The sequence below is a fragment of the Coenobita brevimanus genome, chromosome 98 (assembly GCF_032717465.1).
Source record: "Coenobita brevimanus isolate Jiangsu-jjx chromosome 98, ASM3271746v2, whole genome shotgun sequence".
NCBI lineage: Eukaryota > Metazoa > Arthropoda > Malacostraca > Decapoda > Coenobitidae > Coenobita > Coenobita brevimanus.
The window spans coordinates 39,173,004-39,185,043 of NC_137051.1; the positions used below are offsets into that span (position 1 = coordinate 39,173,004).

General features: G+C 43.5%; 1 protein-coding gene across 1 annotated transcript in view; it reads left to right on the forward strand.

The window, feature by feature from the left end:
• LOC145414272 (transforming growth factor-beta receptor-associated protein 1-like) overlaps positions 1-12,040 on the forward strand; it is a 95,159-nt gene that overhangs the window by 61,908 nt on the left and 21,211 nt on the right. The window contains exons 11-14 of the mRNA XM_080283876.1: positions 2,854-2,964; positions 3,381-3,570; positions 6,017-6,220; positions 6,888-7,048. Coding sequence (XP_080140002.1) covers positions 2,854-2,964; positions 3,381-3,570; positions 6,017-6,220; positions 6,888-7,048 — 666 coding nt within the window. The remainder of the gene's footprint in view (positions 1-2,853; positions 2,965-3,380; positions 3,571-6,016; positions 6,221-6,887; positions 7,049-12,040) is intronic.

The following is a 12,040-nucleotide window of genomic DNA, read 5'->3' on the forward strand; positions in this document are numbered from 1 at the left end:
GAAAAAGTTACATGACAGTATTGTGATACCAACTTTAACATATGGAAGTGAAGCTTGGACATTGTTGGAAGGACAGAACAGTGAGAGCAGTGGAAATGAGTTATTTAAAAGGAGCCTGTGGAGTCACATGGAGAGACAGGCTGACAAATGAGGATATATAGGAGTGTTGTGGTGTGGATATGGATGTGATAGGAAGCGTTAGGAAGAACACACTGAGGTGGTTTGGCCATGTGGAGAGGATGGAGGGTGGAAGGCTGACGGGGAGAGTGTATGTGAGTGAGGTAGAGGCAGGGGGAGGGAGGGGGAGGCCGAGGATGAGATGGAGGGATGGAGTGGAGAGGTACAGTAAATGAGAGAGGGGGGTGTGAGTTGGGAGCAGGGCAGTGAAATGGCGGTGGACAGGGCTACGTGGAGGCGATTTGTTTGTGGCCACCCTGTACGGGATTAAGACATCTGGCAATAGATAGATAGATAGATAGTGCAGCATATGCAGATACGGTGGTTATTGCTGTCTCCCATAAAACTGATAAAGAAGTAGTCTTAATATCTGGAGTACACATTGCATATTGACTACAGGAGTTTTCACCAATTATTGTTGTTGGTGGTAGGTGGGGGCGCTCATGGGCACTCACCATCCACTCACTCAGTGTAGTGCTGCTTTGGGTGTCTGCCCTTTCCTGTCATCCTTCCTTCCTCATTTGTCTTTCCTTCATTCTTTCCACTTCCTTCTCGCTACGGGTGACTTTACACTCCCTCCTCTATCTTTCCTTCTTTCCCCTTCCTTCTGTCTATGGGTGACTTTACACTGAGTGACAAGCCAAATCATTTCCTGTGCACCAGGACACCATTTATTACGCTGGGTGGTACCCATATAACCAAATTATGGTGCCTGGTGGTTTAGTGGGTAATTAAGGCACTTCAATCACATTGAGCCTGTGTTGGTTTATATCTAACAGGTGGTTGGGATTTATTGCTCATGTAATGCAGGTCAGGGATGAGTGATGCTGGTCACTCTCATCTTAAATGTCAATACCAACTTGCCTCATCCTGGGCTTCTCCGCTCCTCATGGGGTAAAATGGGATTGGATGATGGATGGATGGATGGCATAATACTAGTCTGTCTGGTTGAGCAGACTGATCAGCCACAAGTAAGCAACTGATTCTATTGAACCATCCAACATATACCATGTACAGTAGGTTCCTTTTTGTGACTTCTGGGTGGATGCCACAGCTGCTCTGCTTCACTCAGGGTACACAGCACCACCAGGTGTAGGCTTCTTGTCAGTACCTCAACAATTTTAGGTAGAGTAAATGGATCCAGCTATGAGACAGGCATTTATTAATGGAGAGCTCTAAATAGAACTTAAAGAAAGTACTGACTGATGCCTAAAGCCTTGTTTAGTTAGTTCTTCTGCTAAGAACTGAGTAACAAAATATTTAGAAGATACATTTATGAACATGGTGGGCCATGGAAACTAAAAAAAGATATGCTTAGTCTACAACTGAACCTGATAACTTTGAATTCTGAGCAGTGGAAGAGTGCTGCTTGGAGTTCAGCCATATCCTAAGGGTGGTATCTTGGGTGGGTCAGCTTCTGTTAATAATGTGTCCATCTGCTTGGACATAACGATTGATGGATAGAGTTGGAAAGAAGGGTCAAAAATACATGCAAGTTTATGGATGAAGGTCTCAAATTCACATTGTTCCACAAAGTTTGGAGGAGCTAGTATAGTCAGACCAACTATATTTTGTGCAAATTTTGTTGTTAAACATAATTGTTGCCATCAGTTTTTCATATTTGGTTTCTGTAGCCAAGTCTGTCAGAGTCAGAGCATCAAAAGTGCACGTGAATAGATAATAATGAGAGAGGCTAACGTTAAAGACCATCACCAGTGACCATCTGAGAGGAAGAGGTTGGGAACTAGGTCTCACTCATATTGAACAATTCCCTCTTCTGAAGAAATGGAATCCATGCTGTAATGGTCATGCCAAACACATACTCCAATGGATCTCTGAGGGCAATTTAGTATTTAAAAGCTGAGTCTGGTTAGAGGTATTTGGAGAAAAACAATTCAGCCATTTGAGCAAAAATAAATAAATAAATAAGTAAATCTTTGGTTGTTAGATAACTCTAGCTGACTAAAGAAAGTACTAAAAGCTTTTCATCAGGACTCATATTGTGTTATGGCAGAAGAATTTAAACCCTGACTGATGGCTTCTGTCACCTGGTTTGTTGCCACAGTTTCTACTATCTCTGCACAGTAATTTCATTTGAAGTATAGCATCCAATTTCATCTACTACTGTCACTGGTTTAACTGATATTACATTTTTAAGACTTACTGGGGATATAATAATGTTTGTAGAGCTGGAAAAAGTACAAATTGTTACTCCGACAAATAATAAAAAAGTGAACAGTGTGAAGGAATGAGAAGTTGTAAATGTCTGGTTATCAGCATAGTTCATTATTGCCATCTGTACAATGTCAAATTCAGTACTTTGATTATAGGCCAGAACTGCAATACTTTTTTATGCTTTGTCAATTTTTTCATAGCTACAAATTGTTTTGTAATTTGATCATTTGTCAGTGATGAACTGCTTGTATTGTAGTTTGCAAATTTATTGCATTTGCTTGAGTTGGGGTCTGTTACAGTAGTTGTTTAGGTTATTGATAATTTCATTCAGTTTTGGAGAGCTCCTTGTTCTGAATTAACTGAAATTAGGGTTCATTGGTTCAGCATGGAAAGTTATTTTTAAGATATTGATTTTTGGTTTACTTACAGTTTTTTGTGGTGTATAGTTTCCTAAACTAACATCTAGTATGCAGTATTTGTAAGTAGTGTAAATATTTGCAGAGTGCAGGGACACCTTGAGAAAGCCCTCAAGATGCTAACAAAACTTGTTAGAGAGGAAGTCAAAGATGAGCATTTCAAGGGAATACAAGATCTAGTGGACTGCTTGATTATGTAAGTCTAACAACAAAAAGATTTTCTATCCTTTGACTACAGGATAATACATTATTGTATTATCATTTGAAGGTGAGTATAGTTTGATTGATTATGTTTTTACCCAACTGATTTTGTTTTCATGTTGGGGGAAAACAGGCAGGTGACTTTTTTTTTTTTTTTTTTTTTTTTTTTTTTTTTTTAATTCTGGCTGTTGTGAGACCAGTACATCCATTAACTTTACTTGTTAAATATATCAATGTATGCTGACTTTGTGTATGAACATCATGTAACTGTGCAATATAAAATGTGACATGTATGACTATACAGTACAGTATATAAAAACCTTTTATCTGTTCAGTGAAGCATTCCTGTTGACTGAGAAACAGTTACAGAGAAATCGAGTGTGACACGTCACCCAATTTTGTATTCACCAGAGTGACAGACAGCAAGATTATCTGGCAGTATGCAGACTTTGTGCTTGACCGTGACCCAAAGGAAGGAGTGCGCGTGTTTACTCAAACCAAGGCACCACTGGATCCTCCTCAAGTCCTGGCTGCACTCACACGCTACCCTGATGCAAGGCTTGGTTACTTGCACCACCTAATAGACACCAAGAAATTACAGGTCAGCCACATAGTAATACAGTATATATTTTTGTTTTCGAGAACTTTTTTTTTTTAATTATTGACTGGAAATGTAAGATAAGATGTGCATAAAACAGCCGTAGAATTAACTAAAAAATGAAGATAAGAGGATGCATATAATGAAGTTGAAATACCAGCTTGTCGGAGCGAGCCAGACACCACCACCATAGGAGGAGGGTACAGGGAGGTGACCCCCACCTTACAAGGAGATGACGGAAAGGCTCTTTTCACCTGTCAAGCCTTCTGGGCTTAAACAGCGTATCTCCCCCGTGACCCTACGCCCCTCTTCCCCGCGGCCAGACCACTGGGCAGTGTACAGTAAAAGCACACTACACTTCAGCAGAGGGAACACTCGCCAGAATCAGGGTGGGACTTGCAGTGGCAAGATCCCAAGCAAACCCTCTGATGCCGACTCCCCTGGATTGGCCCCCTTTTCAACAGAGGACTCAGGAGGAGCCTCTAGGGTTGCTATTCCCCCAAAGGAGCAGCAGCACAGTATCACCCGTTGTGTATACTGTGGGTGAGTGGAAGGACCGTCGGTTCGCCACCCTCTGCCAACCACCTTCAGGAGCCAGCACGTCGGCACGTCCACCAGACGACCCTTGCCGGCAGCCCCAAGGAGGAAGGCAGGCCCTGGGGTACTCTCTGCCAGAGGTACCACGCGGGACGAAGCGTCGCCGTCCCCCAGTGCTGTTTCTGGGACAGGAGTCCCAGACCCTACAGCCGGAGTGCAGCCTCTGTCGGAACTGTGGCAATAGCCGGGCGTATCCATCGGGCGCCTTCTCCCTGCCGCCAGGGTCTATAGTGCCCAGAGGAGCCTCCCCTGACTCCACTTGCCCTCCTGTCTCCCGTAGGAGCCCAGGCAGTGCCCAACAGGGCTGCCTGACGGAGGGAAAGTCCCTTGGACCTCCCTCGTCTAGCCCGGACCGGAATTCTGGCGGGGCCTCCTTGCCCCGCCAAGTAGGAGAGCTGGCCCCTGGTTGCTCTCCCTCTGCCCGTCCCCAGGCTTCTGTTGAAGAAGGTACCTCTTGCCCCGTCCACTACTCCGGTGGCAGAGTAAGGTGCCCCTCTCTCCACCCCTCTACACGAGAGGGCGGTTTCTGCTCCTTTTCAGGGACCCCACCAGAGACCAGAGCTGGCGTGACGTCCCTGAGGCCCGGTGTCCTGTCCCTGTCACCCAAGTGATTCCACCCCCCCCCCAGTGTTACCTCCCCGTGTGGAATAGTGAACTCCCCACCAAAAAGCTCACGTGCAGAGTGCATGGTGCTAGGCCACGGGCTGCCCCCAAGTGTGACTATTCCCCCCAAGTGTTACATATGGAGAGACAGCATCAGTGCCGCACCCCCCCCCCTTTTGCTTTGGCCATATGAAGTGAACAGAAATCGATATATGAGGTGTACTCCCAACTTCCTGTCTCATAAGGAAGTCTGTATCACCAATCCCCCCCCTCCCCCTTCCCCCCCTCTGCCCCCACGCGCGGATAGATCGTGAATGCTATAGTCTCTTGCCCTGTGTAACGCACACGTAGCATAAGGCTAGCTAGGGTATCGTCCGTGTCACGCGGATGCATATAAGTAGCATTGGAGACTGTTTATGTTACGCGAATATATGTATAAGGACTTGAGTATATACTGTTGTCTATGTCACGCATTTGGGTAAATTGAGATATACTTGATTGTCTGTTATACATCTGAGACCAAGCGCACTGGTGTATTGTGTGAACCATATGTACAACACTGTGTGGAAATTATCGTACGTAAGGAAAGGTAGAATACTGTGTAAAGGTCAAACTCGCTGAACTAGATGGAGATATCTGTTGGAAGGGCTAGCCTTTTGAGATTATCTGGTTATTATATGTCCCATAGTTTTGATCACGGGTGTGTATATAGGTTTCTGTTATTAATATATATAAGTGTGCCTTTGACCAGTTGTGTTTAGAATTTGCTTCCTTGCCTTTGACTGACCCGTTCAAGAACAAAGAACCCAAGGTCGCACCGTACCTGAACCCAAGAAGTCAGGGCTCATTGTTATGCCGCATAACAGAAGTTATTAGTCTGGAGTCATATATATTAGAGTTAAGCCTTGTAAGAGGTTCCTGTATTTCAGTAATTTTAACTAGACTCAGCTCTTCATCCTTTTGCGGCTTATTTCTCACAACTAAATGACAGAATAAGACCGTATAATTTCCATAGCATTTTTTCGTGCTTAGCACCTTGTTTTAATGTTAACTTCTTATTACAGCACAGCAAGTTGAGATTACATTGTTATGCCTAGTGAAAATGAACAGAGTGAAGTATAATTGGGAGTATGGCATATGAAATGATGAAGTAACTTTGTTAAAACTAAGTGATAACACACTTTTCATTTTGTTGTGTAATATAAAGTAATTAGAGTATGTAATGATGTATAATGTGAAATTATTACAGGATGAAAAGTACCACACAGAGTTGGTGCTACACTATGTTGACCAAGCAGTACAACAGAGTGGGACTGCAGATGAGGGTTCAAGTGAGGTTAGGACCCAGCTGCAGGACCTCCTCATCTCTTCCTCTCACTACCAGCCTCAGCCCGTTCTTGCAAGGTTGCAGGGCACTAACCTGTATGTTGAAACTGCTGCTGTGTATGGACGGGTAAGCTAATACAGTGTTTGTTACCATCAGCATAATTTTTCCCTCACTTACATGTTCTGTAAACTGCTTTCTCTAGGCAATTTCTGTGAAAATACTGCTAAGCAAGTTCTTCCTATTAAAGTTAAAATAAAACTTCTGAGTGTAAAGGTGTTTTTTTCATGAGGAATTGAGGTCAGGTTTTGTTATTCCCATCCTGTATAATATGTTGGTTCAGTTTAGCAGTTTCCTTTCCCTGTGACTCCAGTAGTTTTGGTATCCTTAAGAAGAATTCCACAAATGCATATTACCACCAGTAAACAAGGTAAACTTGGAGGGTACATCTTGGTCAACCACTGGGAGAAGTGCAGTGGCATGGCTTCCTAAATGCTGCTTGGAAGCACACAAGCCTTTGGTATATGGTGGGGCTTCCCTGAAATGGCAGGAAGGCATGAAAACTTTTATTTTCATATTCATAAGAAACTGGGATGCTTATTTGTATTTTGCTGCGCAGGTGGAGTACTTGGACACCTGATGCTGCAATGCAAGCACTGAATGAGATGTACCCTCCTACTGCACTGTTTTTCCTAGTGGTAACAAGTATTTAAATTATGCAGCCCAAGGGTTTCTGTTGTATGTGAGTGAAAAATTAGTTTTTAGCTACACAGTATATAATTTTTGTTTCAATCAGCTTGGACAACATGAGAAAGCCCTTTCTTTGTTGGTGCATCAAGTAAGAGACTTCAGTGCTGCTGAACAGTACTGTATTGCTCAGAGTCGCAGTGCTGACCATCGTACCAAGTCTGACATCTTTCTCAAGCTTCTCAAGATATACCTCCATCCACCACCAGGGTCAGTCTTCCCTTGACTGTTTTAAAAAGCCTTAATAATTTCCTTTACGGAGAACTAAAATTTCATTCATTCATTCCTCATCTGATGCAGTGTTGCCTTATGAGGAATGTAGGAGCCTAGGGCAAGGTAAGTTGGTCCTGACATTTAAGATGAGAGTGGCCAGTGACCAGCCTCACTCATCCCTGAGTGACATTACATGAGCAATAAACCCCAACCACTCCGTAGATATAAACCTGCACCAGCTTAATCTGATTGGAGTGCCTTAATTACCCACTAAACCACCAGGTGCCATAAGTTGGTTATGTGGTTACTACCCAGCGAAGTAAATGGTTTCCTCGTGTACAAGAAACCATTCGGCTTGTCTCTCAGTGCAAAGTCACCTGTAGACAGAAGAAAGAGGAAACACTGAAAGAAAGAAAGACAGAAGAGGAAGGAAGGAAGAGAGGAAAGGGCAGGCATCCAAGAGCAGCACTACACAAAGTGAGTGGATGGCGAGTGCCCCCACCTACCACCAAGAAGTTTTTCGTTTTTGTTTTCGTTTTTAAAGGCTCCAACATGCTTGCATGTGTCGCCCTTGGTCACCTAATGGCGGCTCTCCACGCTGCACGATCCGTTGCAGCCTCCCTGTTCAGTCCCTTAACCCTGAGGTCACACTTAATGACCTCGTCCAATGTCTTTCTCGGTCTACCCCTCATAACCCCACCCCCAATATTAACACTTCTCACCCTCCTCACCCAATTATCATCCCCTATCCTCTCCACATGTCCAAACCATCTCAATCTACCTCTCCTCATCACAACACCAATACACTCCAGTCCCATCCTACCTCTCAACTCCTCCATCGCAAACCCAGCCCCTCCAGGCCTTGGACGCAGGGACGCACTGCACATCCACCTAATCATTGTCATTTCTGTACGTCTGAGCCGGTGAATATCTTCCTCCTTCACTGCCCAGGACTCACTACCTTACAGCATTACACTTCTAACACATGCTGCATACAAAGACCCCTTAGCACGTACGGAGAGTCCTCTCAATGTCAGAAGAGGCAACAGCTCCCTGAACTTCTTCCAACCACTTCTCACCCCAGCCACAGAGCGAGCTCCAGCCCCACCTCCAGCACGCAACATGTCTCCCAAATAACAGAACTCATCCACACACTCAAGAGATTCACCAGCAAGTTCAATCCTTTCATGTCTGACAATTTCCACCTGCTCACCCCGACACACCGTACACATAAAATCAGCATTATCTCGCAGTCTTCCTCTGATACCACTACATCTCTTATGCACCCATTTATCACAGACACCGCACAAGATGGAATTACTTCCCACTCCCTTGTGGCAAACTGCACATGGCCACTCTCCCTCGTCTTTGACAGTACCGCCACCAACCCTAGATATCATCACTTTTGTTTTATCTGCAATTACCCTTAAACCCTTGTGCCCCATACCATCTCTCCACTTCCTAAACCTTTCCTCCGCCTCCCTTTCGTTCTCTGCAATCAACACCAAATCATCAGCATACTGTACAACAACTCCCATGGGAGTCCGTTTCTGAAGTCACATGAAAGGGCTTCAAGTACCATGATAAACAACATGGGACTCAAGACTGACCCCTGATGCACACCAACATTCACGAAAAACTCATCACTCAAATCTCCATTCACTCTTACCTGGGTGTGAGCACCCACATACATAGCCATAACCACCCTAACCAGCCACTCCTCCAAGCCAAGCTTTCTCATTGCCCACTTCACCACCTCTCTAGGGACTCTGTCAAAGGCCTTTTCCAAATCAACAAAAACAAAATAAAGATCCCCTCTCCTACCAATATATTTTTCCTGAAGCTGACGAACAATGAATATAGCATCAGTGGTCCCCCTACCTGGCATAAACCCAAACTGCATCTCATCAATATTCACCCTTTCTCTAATCATACCTTCTAAAACTCTCTCCTTTACCTTCATTATCTGATCTAAAAGCTTTATACCTCTATAATTTCCTCTTTCCAGGGCATCACCCTTCCCTTTATACACATTTACAATTACACTCATCAGCCAATCATCTGGGACAACACACTCATAAATAATCCTATTTATCAGGTCAGTGACTGACCTCACCCCTGTATCTCCTGAGGCCTTCAACATTTCGGCAGTCAACCCAGACACACCTGCTGCCTTCCCCACCTTCATCCTGCCTATTGCCTCACTCACAGTAGCAGCATCAATCCAAGGCCAAGGGCCAGACACTGGATTTGTTGACTCCAAACCTTCCCTGTCCCAGTCAAACTCCTCATTCAACAACCGGTTATAATGTTCTCTCCATGCATCTTTAATATCCTCACTGTTCACCACTACCCTTCCTTCATCATTCTTCACACACTGCTCACCTATAATATCCCAATTATCCCTCTTCACTTGACCTGCCACTCTAAATATCATATTTTTCCTTCCCCCTTGATTTAGGTTATCAAGTAATAGTCTCTGTGACTCAGACTTTGCCCTGTATACCTCTCTTCTAGCCCTCCGCTTGGCAGCCAAATATTCCTCTTTGCTACCACCCTTCTTCCATTCCCGGAAAAGCCTTCTTTTCTCCTTAACTGCCTCTTCTACACCCTCATCCCACCACCAAGTTACTTTATGTCTTGGTGGTCCTCTTGTCCAACTGCATGTTACATCAGTAACTCTCAAGAAATTGTTCTTGAGGGCTCTGTACTGTTCATTAATGCCTCTGTCTACAGCTCCCTGTTGAGCCACCACTCTCCTCAACTCGCTATAGAAGGCATCCCTTACTACTTGGTTTTTCAGCTTCCATATTTTCCTCCTAGGTACATAAGTCCTCTTTTTCATCACTTGTTCTTTAACCCCTTAACCGCGGGGCGTCACTTTCGTGACGCTTGGGAGCAAAGGATCATACCGCAGGGCGTCGCTTTTGTGATTCTGTGTTATTTTGAATTCACCCGGGCTTCTAAGTGGGGGCTTGTATCATCTATCAGTACTGCCAATGTCCAACACTAGTCAGCACTCCTAATCTCATCTGTACTCCCATCCATTGTTGACAATTTAGCTATTTCTCCCCGTTCTTGACTCCCCTCCCTACCCCCCCTCCATTACCCTATCCTTTCGCCTGCCCGGCCGTGTTGCACTAAGTAAATCTTCCCTGGAATTTTTCACTGATTTCATCCATTGAAATAAGCCCTATGCCCTATTCTTATACCAAATAATATATACAAGAAAGAAATAAGGTAAGTGAGAGTGCCATACTCCTGGAATTGGCTAATTATCACCTGACAACACCTCACGTGCACTCATTCGCTAATTTTCGCTGTTTTTTTCCCCTTGAAATATGCCATATAATCTATGTTCGTAATAAATATACATATAAGGAGGGAAGGGAGAAGCCTAAGTGATATTTACATTCACCTGGAACTACCTAATTTATAATGTATTGTCTAGATTTCTTGCCAGTCATTTCAGTGAAATACATAGCTGTTTCAAGAGCTACGTTGGTAGTACTGAATATCCCCTAAGTAGGCCTCTACCCGGGCCGGCCTTCCCTTATCAGTTCTCTCTCATCTTCCAAAGAGGAGGTACGCGTCTGTTCCTCTTGCTGACTTCAGGGCCTTTTTCACCCCCATGCAAAGGGCCCTGTGACCTTTACCCCCTACTAAACCTCGTGTGGAAAGAGGTAAAGGGCTGACAATTGATAAAAGAGTGACTACGATCTTTCTATTGAGTAAAACAGTGCAAGTGGAATTGTAAATAATGTGTAAATAATGTGTAAACAGCAAGTGAAAGTAATGAATGTAAATATACGTGAACAATGGAAAATAGTTTTATAAGTTACTTCAAGTGACAGTGCATAACACAGTGTAAATAAAATAGAAATGTAAATAACGTAAATAAAATAGAGAACGTAAATAGAAATGTAAATGAGTAGTAATAAGAATACGAGTATATACCCAAGGAGTAATGAAAGTGAAAGTTTCACTCTAACATGTCTGAATACTATGAGTTATGAGAGTGAAGATGAAAGTGACATTCACTCTCAATGCTAGTATACAGGACGAGAAAGTGAATGCTACGTATTTTACTGAAAGAAATTGAATCCCTACAGTGACAATTAACTAATACTACTGAAGGAAACTTATGGATAAAGACTGTAGATATATATAAGTGTTATATAGTAATAGAAATATAAAGTGTGAGGGGTTTTATGAATAATAAATGACAGAGTACCAAGAGCGAACTAGCGCAAGTGTGGCGGTCAGACGCCCTCATAATTTTCATTGCTTTCACAGTGGGTTTTTTTTTGGAGTATGGATCCCAAACTACTTGAAAATCATAGAGTAGTGTTTATAGTGTTAATATCTGGCTGTGGTAATCATATTACGGGTTGTCGGGAAGTGTAAAGTGGAGACTTCGTTACCCAACTTCAGAGGTCTCCACAAGTCCTACGGTAACCGACAAAGGCTCAACAAACATTCCAGGAGAAAGCTGAAGGTATGTGCCATAAGCATATGTAATTTTAATATTCTAGGACTAATAACTGTTTTTTGGAAAATATTTTTTGAGAGTCTGTCGGAGCCCGAATAACCCCGCGGCACACGCAAAACATCGGTAAACATGCCCGCGGTGTAGGGGTTAACCCCTACATCGCGGGCATGTTTACCGATGTTTTGCGTGTGCCGCGGGGTTATTCGGGCTCCGACAGACTCTCAAAAAATATTTTCCAAAAAACAGTTATTAGTCCTAGAATATTAAAATTACATATGCTTATGGCACATACCTTCAGCTTTCTCCTGGAATGTTTGTTGAGCCTTTGTCGGTTACCGTAGGACTTGTGGAGACCTCTGAAGTTGGGTAACGAAGTCTCCACTTTACACTTCCCGACAACCCGTAATATGATTACCACAGCCAGATATTAACACTATAAACACTACTCTATGATTTTCAAGTAGTTTGGGATCCATACTCCAAAAAAAAACCCACTG